Below are 20,290 nucleotides of genomic sequence, written 5' to 3'. Positions count from 1 at the left end.
ATCTTCTGCTATGAGCCTGCTTCTTCCTCTCCCACTCCCCCTGCTTGTGTTCCCTCTCGCTGGCTGTCTCTATCTCTGTCGAATAAATAAATAAAATCTTTAAAAAAATAAAAAATAAAAAAATAAAAGAACAGTAGAAGAGCGTGTCACTAACATGTTAAATGGGGAGAAAATGACACAATAAAAAGAAAATCGGGCTTGGTACAGAAGAACACAAAGAAGGAGAAAAAGGAAAACATAATATAGATGGGTAAAAGAGAAAGCGAAAAGAAAGACAGTAGATATAAACCCATCACATATAAATAAACTATATCCTCAGTTAAAAGGATTTTCAGACTGGATGAAATAAAGATATAGCTATGTGTAATGTGCAAGACACAGACCTTAAATATAAGGACACAGAAAGGTTAAAAGCAAAAAAGAGAAGAGATATTCCATGCAAATATTAACCAAAAGATAGAGGGAAAGTTTTCATATTGAAAAAAGGGTACACGCATCCCTAGGAGATACTGTAGATTCGGTGTCCAGACTACCACAATAAAATGAGTCTGGCAATAAAGAGAGTCAAATTAATTTTCTGGTTTCCCAGTGCATATGAAAAATACATTTACACTATAGTGCAGTCCATTAAATATGTGACAGCATTATATCTAAAAAAAAAAAAATGTACATACCTTAATTTAAAAAAATACTTTATTGCTAAAAAATGTTAACAATCATCTGGGGTTTTAGTCATTGATAATCACTGATCACAGAGCACCATAACAAATATAATAACAAGGGAAAAGTTTCAAATATTGCAAGAATCACCTACACAGTGCCAATATGCTTGCTTGACACAGAGTTGCCACAAACTGTTTTATAAAAACTACAGTATATGCAAAGAGTGAGTTATGCCTGTAAATCCACAAGAGAGAGATCACGATTCTAAATCTGTATGCCTCCAATAACAGTTTCAAAATCTGTAAGTTATAAGTAATGAGTCTATGAAATCTAAATTTCTACCAAGAATCCCTCAGAGATGAAAATTTAATTATTAGTTTCTCTGCTGCCAATCAACATATTTAAAACTCAGAAATGGTTAGCATTTTACAGCACTCCCACTGAGGCATCTTTCTGTAATGAAAGGGAGGCCTCTAGAGTCTCACCTCTTGATTTCATCAAATAAACCAAGAGCAGTCACTTGTTTGACCCACCTTCAGGTGGAGGAAGGGGTGAGGAAAGAACTCAGAGGAATATCAGTAGATAAATGGATGAGTAAGACCTAGTTATCATTCCTTGCTCTATTTACACATTGTAAGTATTCATTATCAGGGAATGACAAGATTGTTGTCTATTAGCTACATTCTATTTTTGTGACCCAGGAAATGATAGCAGAATGACAGATCTGCAACAACTTATTCATGATCAATAACTAATTATGCACAAAGCTAACACCAGATGACAGGCAAAGCTTCCACAAAGCACCGGGAAGAAGAACACAGCAATAACCAGCTTTAGTAATTTGCTTCAGAAGGTCTGAAGCAGGATGTGTCTGTTTTCTGGCTTTCCACTTAATGTGATCCACCCACACAGAAAACACAGACAAACAAAACCAGCGGAGAAGTGCCCCTGGCTGTCAGGGATCTTTCTGTGGGTTCTGAACCAAATGTCTTTGGGCCAGAGTTTTAAAACTGCTGGTGTCACTTCAAAACAAAATGAGCCTTCTAAACAAAACAGAAAGTACGGATCTGCATAGTGAGAAAGATAGTGGGATAAGCTTCCATATCTTCACCTTCAATGTTTCACCTCTTTGTTCTTTGGAAGAATAATGACTGTCAATTATCCGGGAATTTTACAAAGCTACTACATTACCTGAAAACACAGCAGACCACTTTGAAAGAAGAAGAAAAATAAAGGACCTCTAACGTTTATTCCAACTGCAAAGAGAAAAACACTCTTGTCAACTCCAGCTGTGAGCACAATTGTCTTTCTCCCAAGCTAATAAATGTGGTGCAGGTAAGAAAATGGGAACCCTTGTTTGCTTTCTCCCCCAGCTCTGCAAACACCATGCAAGAGAGCTGTTCGGATCTTGTTATGGAGCAAACACTAGCAACACCCATGTAGGACACGGGCCTGCTTTCTCTCTCAGCAGCCTATACGAAACAGGAATATTATTTCACCTAAAATTCATGCCTTTGATAATCACAGATGAAAAGCTCCTGAAATGTAGCTGGTGGGATCATGGGGAGTGGGGGTGAGCAGAACGAGACCCTACTCAAGTCCTTAGCCCCGTAGTCCATGATTTCTAGGCCATGATTTTTTCCTTCCCACAGAATCTAAGTTCTTATTAGTTTTAGAGTATAGATTTAAATTTAAGAAATATTATCTTTTCTATGTAATGTGGCCGCAACTGTGTTCTAAGTTTTGAAGGGAACATATGTTCCTCTCTGCCCTCAGGAATCATAGAAGGCAGCCAAGATACACATTTAGGAAGCAATTAGGAAAAAAATAAGGTCAATAAACTATTAAAGTCTGGGATACAGTCAGGGCTCCAACGCTCATTAAGTACTTACAGGAGGGAGAAGCAAGGGACAAGGGAGGAAGGGCAGGAGGGAAGGACCTCGTCATCAAAATCTCCATGTTCGCTACAGTATTCAGATGAGGTCAGGAATGCCCAGACAAGGGCCTCAGAAGCCTCAGGAAGCCTCACTGCCTTTTGGCAATGGCTGCTACTGCCTATGACCTCATTGCACTTTTGTCCTAGATGGTGTCAGCTCTTGACAAACAAGTTAATCCCAGCAGAGACCCCTTTTGTGATCAGGCCATGGCTCCTGCTGGGGTCACTCCAAAACAAAGACAGGGGACAGGATCAAGGTCTGTGCCAACACAAAGACATTCTTAAGGACATCAAACATAAAACACTTCCCTAGGTCACAGGCAAGGATCTGCTGAGCTTCTGAGTAGCACAGAAGACCAAACCACATCTCTGGGTCACATAGGGCTCCACTGATTTGAAGCCAAGGAGATACTAGTGACAGGAGTCTCAGAGACTGACCCCCAAAGTAACAGCGAGAAAAGTTCTCAGGGACCTAATTAAGTAGGACTTCGGAACCCAGAATAAGCTAGGGGCGTTCTGAGTTGTCAGGCAAGAGAAATTCAGGTTAAAAGCATCAGGAAGAGGATGTTAATCATCGATCCAATATATATTTCTCCCTGACTCCTTTACTATAAGAACTCTGATTTTGTTGAAAGCATCAATAAGCCCATCTAAAAGTCCTTATCAACCTCCCTTGCATCTAGGGTGGTCATGTGACATACTTCCAAGATGACACTTTATAGAGAATGGGAAAGTTCCTTAAAAGGAGAGTAACTAGAAAGCTGTTTATGCCACACCTTCCCCTCTCTGCTGCTTGGAATGCAGTCCTGATACCAGGAAACGCAGGAGCCACCTTGGGGCCAAAAGACACAGAGATGGACCCTAAGGATGGTGGAGCAGAAAGGCAAAAGGAGCCAAGGACATGCGAAACCAGGGGCTAAGTGCATGAACTCGGGAATCTTCCTCCGAGCTCCATGTTACATATGCAGGTGGTGAGAAGTGAAGCTCATCTCTTTAAGGCACATGAAGCCAGGCTTTTGTGTAACAGCCAATCATATTCCTAACCTCTATAAGATTGATCAAATTCAATAATGTATGGACCATGGTTCTAAGATACCATGCAATTTGTATTTGGAGACTGAAAGAGATTAAGAGAAAGAAATAACTTCGCCACTGGTCCATTTGGATGACCCTGATCTCTTCTAGTCACATTATTTTGTAAAAGATTATAGCATTTACTACAATAACAGAAACACAGATTAACAATGCATGTTTCTTTTGATGCCTAATCTCTGAACGGGAAGGAAAGGCAGCAGCGTGCTCAAGGAGGAAATGAGTATCATCAAACTCCTGACGCCACGTCATATTGATTATAAATTATACAAGATTAAGATTTTTTCAAACAAAACATGACAAAATCTATACATATCACCCAACTACGCTGTCGTTTCAAGTTCATTCTCTCACCTTAGGTAGATTTTGGTTTAGTGTAATTAATGACTTAAAATTAGGGGGGAAATACATAAAAGCCAGATAGAGGGTGCCAAGAATTTCATTTTCACAGAATTACTTTCATTGGAAAAATACAATGAAATCCAGGAAAACAAAACCTGTTTTGCATGGTCATCTATCACAACTGACAGTGACAAAATCATCAGTGGCTTTGACCCTAAAGAAAAGAGAAAGCTCAGGGAGCCTGGGTGGCTCAGTCGATTAAGTGTCTGTGGCTCAGGTCATGATCCCAGAGTCCTGGGATCGAGCCCCATGTCAGACTCCCTGCTCAGCGGGGAGTCTGCTTCTCCCTCTCTCTCTGCTCCTCCCCACTGCTCATGCTTGCTCTCTCTCTTTCTCTCTCTGTGAAATAAATATAAAATCTTAAAGAAAAAAAAAGAGAAAGCTCCGTCTATAGCAAGATTCATGCCTACCCATAATTAGCGAAATAAAAGAGCATGCCTTCAATGCCTTAGTCAAGGATGACAGTACGAAGACCTCAAACTGTTGTGTCTTCATACAATCAAATAGCAGTATAGAGACTGTGGTCTACATCATGTCAACTCCACGGAGAACATAAGCGCAATAATCCTTAACCAGTAACACAGGGGCTGCAACCACTGATACCACTGTACTACATGTGGGTCCTACCCTGTGTAGGACTTTTCCAGATCTACACGCAGTCAATAACTTGCTCCTCTGGCTTTATTTGCACCATCGTATGCACAAGATTGGATTCTGAATACCCTCCCTTTCTCCTGGACCCTTCCAGAGAAGGCCACCTCAGGACAACAAAGATAAAATGAAGAGGAACAGCAAGAAACTGATTTGGGTCTACACTGGTTCAATGACCAGTTTCCACTCCTAAGTTTCAAGAGCACTGTGCTTTTAAAAGGTGATGTGAGAGAAGGGCCATATGCACCCCAATGTTCATAGCTGCATTGTCCACAATAGCCAAATCATGGAAGGAGCCAAGATTGCCCTTCAACAGATGACTGGATTAAGAAGCTGTGGTCCATATATACAATGGAATATTACTCAGCTATCAGAAAGAACGAATTCTCAACATTTGCTGCAACATGGACGGCACTGGAGGAGATAATGCTAAGTGAAATAAGTCAAGCAGAGAAAGACAATTATCATATGATTTCTCTCATCTATGGAACATAAGAACTAGGATGATCGGTAGGGGAAGAAAGGGATAAAGAAAGGGGGGGTAATCAGAAGGGGGAATGAAACATGAGAGACTATGGACTATGAGAAACAAACTGAAGACTTCAGAGGGGAGGGGGGTGGGGGAATGGGATAGACTGGTGATGGGTAGTAAGGAGGGCACGTATTACATGGTGCACTGGGTGTTATACGCAACTAGTGAAGCATCGAACTTTGCATCAGAATCCGGGGATGTACTGTATGGTGACCAACATAATAAAAAAAATAAAAATAAATAAATAAATAAATAAATAAAATAAAAGGTGATGTGTGGGGCGCCTGGGTGGCAGTCGTTAAGCGTCTGAGGAGGAGGCTGCTTCTTCCTCTCCCACTCCCCCTGCTTGTGTTCCCTCTCTCGCTGGCTGTGTGTCTCTCTCTCTGTCAAATAACTAAATAAAATTCTTTAAAAAATAAAAAATAAAATAAAATAAAATAAATAAATAAATAAATAAATAAATAAAAGGCGATGTGTGTCCTCTAAGTGAGAGGGACGTCAGTTTGTGAAACTCCATCTCTGTGTGCAGAACTCACGACAAGAACATCAACCTTGACTAATGAACGTGAACCAGTGTCGCTCACAGTAGATCACCCAAAGAAGCTGTCCTTCCAAAGAAAGAAGCAGAGACAGTCCACTTCAACACTCAACACTCAATCCATCCTGTTTCCACATCTCTTTCTGCATACAGTTACGTACAGTGGGCCACCTAGAAGCTCTGGTTTTAGCACAGATACCTGGAAAAATATTAATGTTCTCCAGAAAATAATGAAGTCGTCGGCACCCCAATCCACTTTAAAGTTCAAAAACAGTGCATACATTCATCCAGAGAGGATGAGAAAGAAGTCACAGAGCTAAACAACTAAGTGTCCATTCACCTGGCAATTCCAAACGTGAGAGTATCTCTCTAGAAACAAAATATTATTCTTATTGAAGGAAAGAAAGAGAGGAGGCCCCAGAGTCATTCCAAGGGAGGCAATTTAACTTGGTTTTGGCCTTTTGTTGTTGTTGCTTGTTTTAACTGTTTGCTCTTCGGAGGCATTTTTCTGTAGGAAGAGAAACTGAAAAGAACTTCGGAATGCTTGTCCACACCCTGCACGAGCTCTGATGAACGTGGGGTACGTTCAGTGGTCAGTGTTTAACTCACGTGCACGAATTCCAGACGTGGGAACAGGGCTTGCTGCTCAAACTTGTGCTTGGATTTCACAGACTGGGAAGCAGTTACTCTAAGAGAGGGAAGCCCAACGAGCAATGGCTATTTACTACTGTCCTGTCATACGAGAAAGCAAGACAAGGAAGGAAAAAGAGCAGAGGAAGGGAAGGAAGGAGGGGAAGAGAGAAGGAAAAGGAAGGAAGTAAAAGATCTCCTAAAATCCCCTAGAAGTGCCGACGCGGGCGATACTTACTGATTGAACAGGATCCTGGAGCGCACGATGAATTTGAAGATGTACTCCAAAGCCTTCATGGCTTTGTACAGCTGGTCGTTTATTACCGGCTTTTCGGCATTGTCCACGTAATTCCTTAAAACCTTTGTCAGCTTCCTAGTCACAATGGAATCACAAATTAATTACTAAGTTCGGAAGACTACAGTACCCCGATTCCTAACTGGGACAGAAATACACAAGCGGGTTACTGCTAGTTTGTTCACACTTGTCAGTAGATGAGTATTTATAAAATATATTCGAAATACATTAAAAATGAGCCGTACATAACACTCAGAGGAGTGAGATCTGAACATTGAAACAGTGCTTTTCTAAGTTTTAGATGTTTTTCTAAGCATTTAAATGTATTATGTAAATTTAACCTTCACAGTCCACAATAAGACAAGTATTATTTGGGAGTATAATAATAATAATTGGGGATAAGAGCAGATATATTACCCCTAATTTACAAGTGAAGAACCCCAGGGTTAGAAAGATAGACTAGCTTTCCCAGCACTAAATAAAATTGAAGAGATTTTCTTCATAGCCGTATCCATTTTTGCAGTGCTTTTCTTTTTTCGACATCGAGCGTGCACTACTTTCCAATGACAGAGGCAGCAGCGACAATAATCAATTTTTAATTCTGCCCAAACTTCTACATTTTCTACTATTACTGGCCCATAAACTAATAATCATTGTTCACTGTTCATAAGGCCGACCTGCAAACAATGCTTCTAAATCATAAAAGAACAGCTAAATTAACTTCAATACACTTTCTGGTCTAAGCGTATTGGGCTGCACTGAAATTCTCCAAAAACTAGCCACATACATGCAGCCTGTATGACGGCAACCAACAAGACTACCCCATGAACCAAACTTCTCTGATCCCCAATGTTCATGTCATCCACAAAAACTCACTGGGGTTTTTTAAATATTCATTATACTAATAAGAATAACCTGCTAGGGCATTGCCGGCATTTCCAGTTACCAGAGAACCACTTCTAGTGAGCCCGTCTGTAACAGATTGTTAGCTGAGACTACTACAAGATACCCATAAGATCAACTGTAACGGGCATTAAGGGATGACCTCAGAACAGTCCTGAGCATAACCCCTATCCCGATAAATCACAACAGAAAGCTTTCTGGGTGACCAAGTGGATGAGGTCATTTCTAACACTCATCAGGTTGCAGAACCCTAGCAAAGACTCTCAGAGGAGCATGGGGAAGGTGCTGGGGAAAAGGGGGCCAGAGAGGTCCTCTCCCCACAAGCTCCCTGGGCTCCCATGCTGGGAAGAGGAGCTCACCACACATGTCTTCTGGTGGTTCTCAAGGCACAGGAGAATGCCTAAAGTCCGGCATAAAACCTGTGTCACCTGATTTTACTTATTTTCTCAAGCTTGTTGACCAGACACCTTTTCTTATTAAATGCATTAATAGCCCAAGAAATATATATTCCATTGAACACGTCTCAGAAATTTTCCCAACAGATTAATCAAAAATAAATAAACAGATGAGAGAGAGAAAGAAAGAGAGAGAGAGAAAGGAACGATCTGCAAAGAGAATGACCCAAAACCAGAAAATAAATGAGGAAGTCCAAAGACCCATATCCACAGGAGCCAGGCCATCTGTAATGGCAGAACGATCAAGCCCCTGGCACTAGCTGAGAGAGGCAAGCCGAAACGGAGCATCAGCTAAGTCGAGGCGAGACCTGAGCCAGCTCCAGGAAAAGTAGCTCTGTGCATAGAAAGGAGCCGGTCCTTGCTGGTTTTCTGGAAGAACATTCTCCGAAGCTGATGCTCAGAGACCACCGTGAGCACACCATTAACACCATTAACACAAAGACAACCTTCCACGATTTAGTTAGAGCTGCATGAATCAGAGACATCTCCTTTGGTACTTCAAGGCTTAAAAACTCAGACTCACGGCCAAGGAACCACTTGGGGTTGCTACTTTATCAAGACATGATAAGAATATTTATTTTCCAAAACGAATCTCCTTTTCTGCAGATTACAGGGGCCGAATGGGAGGATAGCGATTCTCAGCTCAGTCCCATCCTGTCTTAAAGATAACGCGGTACTTTTTGTTTCTTCCAGTCAGTAACTTGCCAGACACTCCCCGACTTTCACTTCACCCCCTACGACAAAGGCACAGAGAGAGCGGTGCCAACAGAAGGCCTGGAAGACAGCATGGCAAGCTTAGTCACTGTGCTCATTCTCTGAAATTCCAATACAAAAGCTAATCTGAGACGAGCTGTGTGGCCACATTTCAATAAGGACACAGACATGTGAACGTGACTCTGACAGACTCGGAGATCGTGCCACGTGAGCAGCCGCTTACAGGCCACTCCGGGAAACCTGCTTGGTCGCCACAGCAAGATGGCGCTGCACGGTCCGCCCTCCCCAAGGTCTGAAAGGAACTGTCCAAAGCGCAGTCACACCGGATGTCTCCACAAAGAGAACAAATCGCTTTCAACGAACATTTATCAGCAAGCACAGCAAGCACAAAGGACTTGTCGCAACTTGTCCTGTGTGCACGAGGATATGGCAGCTCTCTGCCCACCCAGCCACTCAAGGCAGACACAAAAGAACTGGGACAGGATGACCGATGTCACACAGATAGCTAGGGACAGACCTCTGACCTTGAGCTCATGGCTGCATACATTCAAGGACACAGATTCTGACTTAAATATGGTCAAGGCACACTTCTGCTTTGACTCAAGCTACCGGCACCGTTAGAACCATTTCTAGTGATTCTAAGGCCAGGGATGTTCTTAAAGAAATTATTTACATCTTTTTTCATTGCAACTCACACACAATTCAAAGTGGGAATAAATACCAATAAATCCCACTGTGAGACAGGCAGAGTAACTCATCCTAATCATTCTAATAATGAAACCTAACAACTGCTTCGTGCTTTCTAAGTGCCAAGGATTACTCCAAACACTCAACGTGTAATAACTCATTAAAAGTCTCAAGAAACCCTAAGATCATGCCCGTTTTGCTGAGGAGAAGGCTGAGGCCCAGAGAGGTTAAGAAACTTAAACTTGTAAGCGACAGAGCTGGAGGTAAAGCCTACGGGTTCCTGGATGGTGCTGGTCAACACCAGGCGAGCCGCCTCGCAGGCCTGGAAGTCCCACATTTGCTCTGGCTGCTAACAGATGCCCAGGGGGCAGGTATGGGGTTGTGGGGGGCGGCAGGTCAAGAGCAGCTGGGTAGGCAGTCAGAATCCAAGTTAGTTACAGATGAAGCATCTAGAACAAAAAGGAAGGCCCTCTTTAAAGAGCAAAAAGATACATGAAGAGATACAAAACTGAATTTTATTCACACTAAACAACCAATAATCTCAAACCAGGAACACAACCATTTATTCATTTGCCAAAAGCTGGCTGGGAAGCTGCAGTGAGGCATATATCAGTTTCATCGAGCATAAACTGAAAATTTCAAAGACAAATGGAAGGTATGGAGGAGAACAAGAATTTATTCCAGAACATTACGATAATTTATCACATTTCTTCTTTCAACTAGATTTCTAGGTCTGTTAAGAGGGAAACAATAATAAAAATTATCTCAGTAAACTCAGAGTTGGGGGCAGGGGGCAAATATATAACCACAGACAAAAGTTATGAAAAAGGCATTTAATAACAAACATACAAAATGAAGTATTGGTTTTAAAACAACAAAAATGAACTTACGTGTAGGCTAATGTTGCACTAAAGTGTTTCTTAATGTAGGTTTCCAGAACAGGATTAAAATGCTGAAATTTTCTGTCAGCAATTAGTCCAATGATAAATACCTGTTCAATTAATCAATATTTTCATTAGCAAAATAATGCAAGCCTCACGTGAATCATTTGCACTGCGGTGGGAGTCCGTAAACTAGCACATTTTCTGATGTTCCCTCTTCTTACCCCAGAAATGACATTGGCCTACCTACAGTGTCCCACTGAAAGCAACTCTCTGCCTCACAACCCACCTGCTTTGATTGGATTAACAACAGAAAACATTCCCGAGGTGACTGCGAGGGGTCCCCTCCCCCCAGCTTCAAAGGCTGCCGCATGAAAAGCACTTCAACGTCTGAGCAGATGAAAAGTACAGGCCTCTTACCAGAGCATCAAACACTAACGTATCAAACGTCTCGCTCTCGGAGTTCTCCATCATGATGTTGAAGAGAGCATCCAAGGTGTCCTGGAGGAACTAGAGGCACACAAAACGTCAGCAAAGTAAACTCACCTTGCTTTCCCCCAACCTAGAGTGATACCACCTTCGGCCATACTCCAAAATGTCACCAATGAAGCCATAAGCTTCAGGGGCTCCTCCCAGCCATTAGATGCACAGGACAAAAACTGAGATGAGTGAACTCAGAACAAAGAGATTGGACCCCGAGCCAAGCAGAGGACGACTGGTAACAGGCAAATGCCCTAAGGTCCCCTCCCCATAAGACTTCTCCAACCCTTTTCCTAGTCTTCACCAGCCTGGTGACAAAGAGCTCAACAGCAGCTCTCAGAAGACTGGCTGTGCCTCATCCCAAACTCTGAGTGTAGGACCTGAGCTAGGGAATGGGCAGAAGCTGCATAGGGACAAATGTCCAGCTAAGTACAACGAAAGACGACCTTCCACAGACCCAAATGCCCACAGATGGAAAAGGTACGTGACTCTGAAACTGGGGAACACAGCAAAGCATCAGGAAACACGTTTTATTCAAGACAAATTTAGAAATTCCTTTTATAGCTTACTGTAATCCACCAAAGAAATATTAGAGCACAGAACGACAAACATCATGAATGAAAGAAAAAATGAATTAGGAGACTCCAAGGTTATGTCACACTAGAGATTGGCTTCCAATCCTGTCTCCATCTTCCCCTGGAAGAATTGTAAGACAGACCAAGAAAGACTACCTTGTAGGTAATGAGTTCCCTGTTAGTGGAGGAGTTCAAGAGTAGTCAGAATGCCACATGATGGAATACTGGACATAAAAGAGAATAAAGTATAGATAAGCCATCATCAGTCATTAGGGACATGCAAATTGAAAACACAGTGAGATATGACTTCAAAACCACTGAGAAAGCTATCATCAAGACATGAGCAGTACGGTAAGTGTGGGCAAGGATGCAGGGAAACTGGAGCCCTTCCACATCACTGGTGGAAATGTAAAGTAGTATGATGGCTTTGAAAACAGTGTGACAAACCCTCAAAGGGTTAAATGTACGTTTACCTCATGAACAGTCATGGAAAACTTATGTCCACACAAAAACTTGTGCACAAATATTCACAGCAGCTTTACTCATAAATGTCAAAATGTGGCAAACACCCAAGTCCACCAGCTGATAAATGGGAGGACAAATCCATACATTGGAATAATTTATTATTCAGCCATAGAAAGGAATGAAGTTCTGAAACATGCATGCTATGCCTTGAAAGCATTATACTAACTGAAAGAAGCCAGTCACAAAAGGCTATAGATTGTTAATTCAATTTATATAAAATAATCCAGAACAGTCAAATCCATAGAAACAGAAAGTAGAGTATGGTTGCAGGGACAGTAGGGAGTAACTGCTGACAGGTTACAGGGTTATTTTTTCTCGTGATGGAAATGTTCTGGAATCACGCAGCAGAGATGGGTGCACAACTCCTGAATATACTACCACCATGCAACTGTGCAAATAAGAGTGCATTTATGGTGTGTGAACTACATCGCAATGAAGCTGTTATGAAAAACAGAACAACAGGTGAGAGGTTCCCATAGCAAGGGTGTCAAAGGGATGGCTGAATGGGACGTCCAGTGCAGATTCTTCCTGGAGGGTTCAGCCCATGCACACAACACACGGAACCACAGGCACCCTTGGGTCCCCACAGAGGGTCTCAAATGGTTAGAGCACTCAGCCTGAGGAACCAAACCACTGGGACCTGCTCCTAAAACCGGCACTCACCTCACTGCCCCCTTTGTGCTGTAAAGCTTTGCAATAGCCCCAAACCCAATGCCAGAGGTCACCCTCAGGAAGGGAAACATACTCCCAAACCTAGTTAGAGCTCTGAGACCCACCAGTGCATAAAACCTTCATTATGTTCTTTTTTTTTCCTCCAGCTTTATTTATTTAAGCCATCTCTACACTCAACATAGGGCTTGAACTCATGACCCCTAAATCTAGAGTCGCGTGCTCTTCTGACTGAGCCAGCCAGGTGCCCCAAACCCTCGTACTGGTCTGTGCCACCCACCCACCACCTATTTTATGCCAGGAAGAGTCACATACAAACGGCAGGGGAATGAAACCATCCCATCCAACAGGTGTTCTGGTCTGGATATCAAGGGCTTCATGAAGCCCAGTCACTGGGGCCCATGCCACCTTGTTACGCTTGTATTATTTCCCATCATTTTCAGTTTGCAAAATCTTTGCAAAGGTCACACCTTTACACCATCTGCTACCTGCCCAATGTTACTGCCAATGGGCTCACCAGGTGCCAAGTCCTGGCTCGTCTCGGTTCACCCAGAGAGTCCCTGCAGTAGGACTACCCATCCCACCAGACAAATGACATAATCCATAGCCCAGAAACATGGCAGCCGAGAACAGGAGCAGCCTGCATCTGCTGTCAAGCCACAGAGGCACAGGGATACCAGCATCCTCAATGAGGTCCCGCACACAGAGCCACAAACACACTTCTTTTGACACCTGCCCTCTTTCAAAGACTATCCACTGGAGGCCCAGAATAATCACCATTTCCATTTTCTACCAAAATAGGCAATTGTATCTTTTACTAAATAAGCCAGTGCTGTTCTTAATCCATCGAGTAATGTCATCTCTCCCACCAGTTGTAAATATACACACGGTTGGGGGCGGGGGGCCTTGAATGAGTGGAATAGGCTCAGTCTGTAGGGTCCTCCAACAGAGAAGAAGGAGCCCCACGCAGGCTGGGAATCCCTCCAGCCCTGGCTCCCATTAACAGCCGTGTGGCCTTAGACAAGTCCATTCACCTCTCTAGGACTACAGGGTACACGGGTTGCGCCCCCGATGGACGGACAGGTCATTCAGACGTGCTGGTACTAGCGCACATGGGAAGGAGGGGGTAGTGAAAACCACTTCCAGGGCTGAAGAACAGGGTTTGGTAATAGATTAGGTAAGGGGAGTGAAGGACAACAATAAGACAAGATGGTTCTAGACCTTCTCCTTAACGTGTAACAATAGGCCAAGAGAAATACAGCTAATTCCTGATGCGATACAGGGATTTAAAAATGAAAAAGGACAAAATCTCATTAACTGTATCTTCTAAAGTTACGTTAACTTATTCACCCAGTTTCCATCTGAATCAGGGAAGTTACAGAACCCAGGGAAGTTTACAATGCAATTAACATTGTCCAAGCCAGAGGTAGCAGAAAAGAACCTAAAAAGATGATTAAAATTAGAAGATTAGCAAGGATATGTCGGAATGGTTACACAATGAATTTCAGAAAGCGGTGCAACCAAATTAATTTATACTGAAGTTAACCACATTGCTGCTTAATTAAGGCCATTTTAAGTAATTAATTTTTACAGAGATAAGGCAGTCTCCTTCTGCAATCATCTCTCGTGGCAGGCGAAGGACTGAGCCAGGGAGAGACAGACCTGGCTGTAGACACCTCGTTAACAGAACACCCCGGGTGTGGACCGGCTTATCGTCTGCAGGCCAAATGGGGCCTACTGAAAATGGAAACAGGTTTCCTTATATAAAAGGAACAGTCGGGTCGTCTAGGTGGCAGAGTTGGATGAGTGTCTGACTCTTGGTTTCAGCTCAGGTCATGATCTCAGGGACATGTGATTGAGCCCTGCATCGGGCTCCACGCTCAGCACAGAGTCTGCTTGAGATTCCCTGTCCCTCTCCTTCTGCCCCTCCACCCCTGCTCGCTCTCTCTCTCTCAAATAAATAAATAAATCTTTAAAAAAAAAAAAAAGAAAGGAAAGGAAAAGTCATTGGAGCCAATGAGAGGCAAGCACAGCCTACCATCAGAAGCAATGATCCCTAATGCAGAATTACAGAACTGGGGCGCTCCAAGAGATCTCAGATCACCCCGGTCTAACTGTCCTACCCTGCAGGTAACAATTCAAGAGAGTACCTGATACTTCTCCAGAGCCTGCTCTGTGTAAGGTTAAGAAATAAGTCCAAGATCACATGGGGAAAAAATGGCTGAGACAGGGCTCCCAGGGCTGAAAACCTTGTGCCAGACCACCCATTTCTCCAGATCAATCCCAGAAGTTCTAGGTCAATCATGAGCCAGAACTAATAATAAAGCGGATGGTAATAACGCTGATAAGATGATAATAATAGGACCGAATGCTGGCACCCCCCATGTGCCAGATCCTATGGGTCTCATTAACTCCAAACAACCCTCTGAGAAGGCATTACTGCAATCTCCTTTTTACAGCAAGAGAAAGTAAGCCTGGAAGGGGTTACTTCACCCTTGTCCGTCCCACAGTGAGGCCCCGCTGGAAGAGGAGCCAGAACCCAAGACTGGGTTGATCCCAGAGCCCATCACCGTGAAGCCAGGAAGCCCTCCCAACCGGAATCCAACCCGGCGTCTGTCCATGTACAGGTGCATGTCCACATCAGTTCGAGGGACTATAACCAGAAGCCCAGGCGGCCGTGAAGGCAATGCCTAGATCCGTTCACACGTGGAAGAAAAACAGAGCAAGCCGCCCCGGGGATGCGTTACCTTCACCACCTCGCCACCGTCCACCTTCATCAGCTGTCTCAGGTTCTGCTGCAGCAGACTGGTGTTGGAACGCCACTTCAGGAGCCCCAGCAGGTCCACTGCAAACACAGAACCAGCTTCAGTCTCACGGCAACAGCTCTGTCTCCCTTCATCACAGAGCAGGGCAGGGTCTCGACATCATTTTGAAACAGAAAACTCAACCCTCTTTGGAAACATCTGCCTGCTTAATACTTCATTACTTTCTAGAACATACTTGACACCTAGTATGGCTGAATTCATTATTTCCAGCTACATTTCCCATGAAACGATTTCCACATTGAAGTTAAAAACACATTAGTGGGGCACCCGGGTGGTTCAGGCTATTGCAAGGCTGACCCCTGCTTTCGGGTCAGGTCATGACCTCAGGGTCCTGGGATCAAACCCCACGTCAGGCTCCATGCTCAGCTTGAGATTATTTCTCTCTCTTCCTCTGCCCCCCCCACAACGTCTCCCCCCGGCCCCAAATAAATAAATAAACCTTTTTTTAAAAACTGCATTCAGGAGCTTAAGGAAAAAGGGCTGGCCTTTCCTTTTTTTTTTTTTAAGGTTTTATTTTTTTTAATAATATTTTTTTATTATATTATGTTAGTCACCATACAGTACATCCCTGGTTTTCGATGTAAAGTTCCATGATTCATTAGTTGCGTATAACACCCAGTGCACCATGCAATACGTGCCCTCCTTACTACCCATTACCAGCCTATCCCATTCCCCCACCCCCCTCCCCTCTGAAGCCCTCAGTTTGTTTCTGCAAGAAAGTAGACTCAGCCCAGCAGAGGGTCTGGAAGAGGCTGCTCTCTGACAAAGTCCTGTCCTAAAATCTTCTACCAAGTGGATTTTTCCTGCTTGAGAACATGCCTTTTTTTTTTTTTTAATTAAATAACATAAAATAAGAAATGCACTTTCAGGTACAGAAACTGCAAGGTCACAGGGAGCCTGAACCACAGGGTGACTGCTGCCCTCACCCTGACCTGCCTTCCGTGGCTGTTCGTTTCTTATGGCTGAATTTTTGTTTTGTTTGTTTTCTAACAGAAAAAACATAGGCTGAATAGATGGATTTTTACAGGCTAAATGTGGAAGACAATGTCCAGAAATGATTTTGTTTAAGGCAGCAAGATGTTCTTGAAGGCATGAAGACAGAATCCAAAACATCTCGAGGAAAGAACATGCGCCTATACAATCTTCACTTGAAGTTATATTAATATCCCATTACGTGAAAAAAACACAATTAGCAAAGTGCATCCAATTTACCGTTTATGCTCATTGGGAACAAACTTCAGCTACACAAAGCACCTCCATTTAAAAAAAACAAAAAACCCTAGTTAATACTGAAAAGAAAAATACAATTTTGGCAACAAATAGCATTTCAGGAACACGAGACACCTATTAAGGACTAAACCACACAAAAGGCATTATTCCTGTGATGAGCACAGAACATTCGTTCTCATTTATCTGCCCCCCCCCCAGTGCAGCTGACAAGGGGACCCATGGAAACAAAGAGAAGACAGGAGCTGAAACACCATGTAATGGCACAATCACCCGCCGGGCCACGCCACCACCACATGACCTTGGGCAAGGAACCGCACCTCAGTTTACCTATCTGAACGATGAGTACGATGTTGCCAAATTACAGGGCTGGTGCCACAGTTAAACGGTGTGACATGGAGAATGTGCTGGGCAAGATGCCCGGCAGGAAGACAGACAGCAGCAGCCCTCCACCAACAAGACTACCAGGAAGTGAACATTTTAACCATTCATGGCAAAAGTTAAGATGGTTTCATTTCTAAGTGAAAGTGAAGATGTTTTCTTTCTAAAGGAAGGTGAAGGAATGACAAAGGGCCACATCCTGCCTGGACCTGCTCTTGGCCCCAGGGTTAAGGGAGATTTCCACCTCACAAGAGTTTTTTGGTATTTTTAAAGGCAACTGGTTAATAATCTAGATTCTATTCCGGCAAAGTTAGTGACACTTTAGGTATGAGAGAGGCTGAGGCTGACCTCTGTATGGTAAATCTGAGACAATACAATTGGCAAATGAACAGTGGAAGAAGGCCTGGGGGGGAGGGGGCGTGTTTTAAGAAAACAGAGCTTGACCAGCGCCCTGGCTACCTGGGTCAGACTGGCGCTCTCCGACCCAGCCCTCATTCCGGAGAGCCACCGAGGTCTGGCCCATGGTCATTCTGTGTTTTGTGACTTCTCTCTAATGACCCAGGAAGCTAATTGAGGAGAAGAATCACAATCTATACTTCTCATTTTATCCCCCATAGCATCCAGTAATGCTGAGAACAGAGATGTTTAATACAAACCTCGATGAATAATTCAGCCACTGCTTTTCCCTAAGTAATGGAACTTCACAGGAACAAATCACGGACGCAGAAAAATGACTCCCAGAATGAGAATCTGGGACTCAATGCTCAGATGCCAAGTGGGGCAGCTCCATCCTGCAATCCCACCTGCCACACCGCCATGCCAGAAAGAGGAATCATTGGCTGGTGTGCAATGAAAGCCAAAAGATGTCCCCTTGACTCTCGGTGAGCAGCATCACCCTGGAATTTCCTTGTTGCCCAGCAACAGCTGCTGCTGAGAGCAGGGTGCTCACTCCCTCAGTTCCAGGGAGGGAATTACCCTGTGACTGATGACAGCCAAGAAGCTGGGAGGTGCGAGGAGGGGTCAACATCACAGCCCTGGGAGATTGCTGCTACTTGATACCTTGGGAGATCTCTGGTTCACAGTCCCTTCCTCCAACAATGTGTGGGTTAAGAAGGATTCTGTGGGCCTCCCAACCCAACTGTTCTTCGGAACATGTTTTAATGGGGAAAATACGTTCAAGTTCCAAATAAAAACTTCCGAACATACTTCTGGAGCGTAACCCATGCATAAGATGGGTGGCTTCCTATGTAGTGAAAACGGCAATACACAGCAGCTCTCATTTGTCCGACACGTAATGGAAAGCTAAGTGCCACACATATGGGGTAGCAACTCACTGGTGAGGCTGCTGTTGCCATGAGTTTAATGAGGTCCTGGACGGTGTAGCCATCAGGCTAGGGAACTAGCTGGACTATACCCAGAGAGTAATATTTGACCTGGGGGCACCCTTTCCATAATGCAGTCCCAAACCGGCACCTGCCCTGCTGACCACATGCTCCCTGGGCAATAAAGTCACGCATGCTCGGTGCATCCTACAGCCCTTCCCCAAGCTTGCACAGAACCCGATGCCCAGGTAAGGGTTTGCATTTGCTTATGGAGATTACTGCACACCACCAGCTAGGAGAATTCAGGATGCTTTGGGCAAACTGTGATGATGAAGGTAACGTTAGAGAGACATGGCCAAATGGCCTTCCCACATTTGAGTGACACATTCCCCCACACAGCTGACTCACGAGACAAGCAGTGAGGAAGCACAGTTTGTCCAGGCCAGCGAAGAGAGGGGAGACGGCAGGTACGGAAAGTGAGAACACCTGGCCCGCTCTCCATTCCAGTGCCATGGCTTCCCAGTGTTGGGGACCCTTTGTCCCGCAGTTATCCTGTTAGAGTCCAAACAATGACTGTCCCTTGGGCAAATCCAAGACTACTGCCAAGATTTACAGACAATCCCCAGGGACACAACTCAAGATACCAACAAACAATAACAATCAAAATCCCTGCTGGGTGGCGAAGAGGAAAAAACTGGATTTTCAAGCGGCGTTTCAAGAGAGGATAAGGTCCCTCTGCATGGCTGTGATCCGGCCACAATTGGGGGATGCAATCGTAAATTCAGGAAGTGTGCAGGGGAACCTCTGCCGCGTCCAGACAGCGTGCGGTGAGTGAGATGTTCCTCCAGGCCACACAGCCATGCTGTTGGGGGGTCTGCAAGCAGCGTTAAGAGCTCGAGGCAGCCTAGCCAGCCCAGCCCAGGAGGCCAGGCACCTCCTGACACCGTGCTTCAGTGTGATTCAGTCAGCCAGGGAACTAGAAATGTCATCCAAACCAACCTTTACACATAAAGATAACTGGTAATTATCTCGGAGAGTAGCTGGGAGATGAGAAGGCACACGTACAGAGAGGGTACCTTGGATCCTCCCCCCAAACCCTCACGAAGCCCTCTGAGGCAGACATCACACCCACATGTGTGCGGAGCTGAGGGAAGTGAGGTTCAGTTTCTCAGGCCCTCATTCAAGGTCACCTCCAGGGTGAGCACAGGACAAGGGCTCCATAACTGGTCTTTGGTCTGATTCCAAACCCCGTGTGTTTATCCCTTACGCCATGCTACCTTCCTTTGGCCAAAACCCTTTCTTTGAAAGCAAACCCAATGGTTTAACTCCCTTTGAGGTTAATCCTTAGTCTAAAATTGTAGTGAATTTTCAAGTGCAGTGGATGCCACGCCCCCTTCTGGTCCACGGACACCCATGCTGGCCAGCACCAGCACGGAGGACGCATGAATGACCCACAGGCAGCATTCCTGCACCTGAAGAACGTCCACTGCTCAACAGGGAGCACGAAAAAGACAGGGTCGAGGGACGAAAACCGCAGGGTGAACACGGGGCCATCCCCAGACTCACCGTTCTGGGTAAGTTTGGTGGAGCACACGAGAGTTGAGATCTGGAAGGAGTCTTTGCTGATGGTGCAGCTCCCAAGACTCTGCATGCTCTTGCCCGTGGCCGAGTGGGCCTTTTCTTCTAACTCTGCTTTCGTGGAGGGCAGGCTCAAGTACGTGGCGGCGTCCTCCAGCTTCTTCGCCTCCGCCTGTGGGTTTAATTATGGGCATGTCAGAAGCGAGTCACAATCAACGATACCGCACCGATGTCTTTTCTATCCTTTCCTACCCTTAATCCTTTTAACCATCATGATATTTGCTCTTTATCCTCTGCTAAACTCTTTATTTTAATGATTTCCCTTATTC

The 20,290-nt window shown here is 44.4% G+C and overlaps 1 protein-coding gene across 1 annotated transcript in view; it reads right to left on the bottom strand.

Moving 5' to 3' along the window:
- Positions 1 to 20,290, bottom strand: part of DOCK1 (dedicator of cytokinesis 1) — a 468,169-nt gene that overhangs the window by 371,294 nt on the left and 76,585 nt on the right. The window contains exons 18-22 of the mRNA XM_034663641.1: positions 19,950 to 20,133; positions 15,376 to 15,473; positions 10,800 to 10,889; positions 10,389 to 10,489; positions 6,683 to 6,817 (exon numbers count right to left, since the gene is read on the bottom strand). Coding sequence (XP_034519532.1) covers positions 6,683 to 6,817; positions 10,389 to 10,489; positions 10,800 to 10,889; positions 15,376 to 15,473; positions 19,950 to 20,133 — 608 coding nt within the window. The remainder of the gene's footprint in view (positions 1 to 6,682; positions 6,818 to 10,388; positions 10,490 to 10,799; positions 10,890 to 15,375; positions 15,474 to 19,949; positions 20,134 to 20,290) is intronic.

The sequence above is a fragment of the Ailuropoda melanoleuca genome, chromosome 6 (genome assembly GCF_002007445.2).
Source record: "Ailuropoda melanoleuca isolate Jingjing chromosome 6, ASM200744v2, whole genome shotgun sequence".
In the NCBI taxonomy this organism is placed as follows: domain Eukaryota; kingdom Metazoa; phylum Chordata; class Mammalia; order Carnivora; family Ursidae; genus Ailuropoda; species Ailuropoda melanoleuca.
Note: the sequence above shows the minus strand (reverse complement) of the source record. Positions and strands in the feature narration are given on the sequence as shown.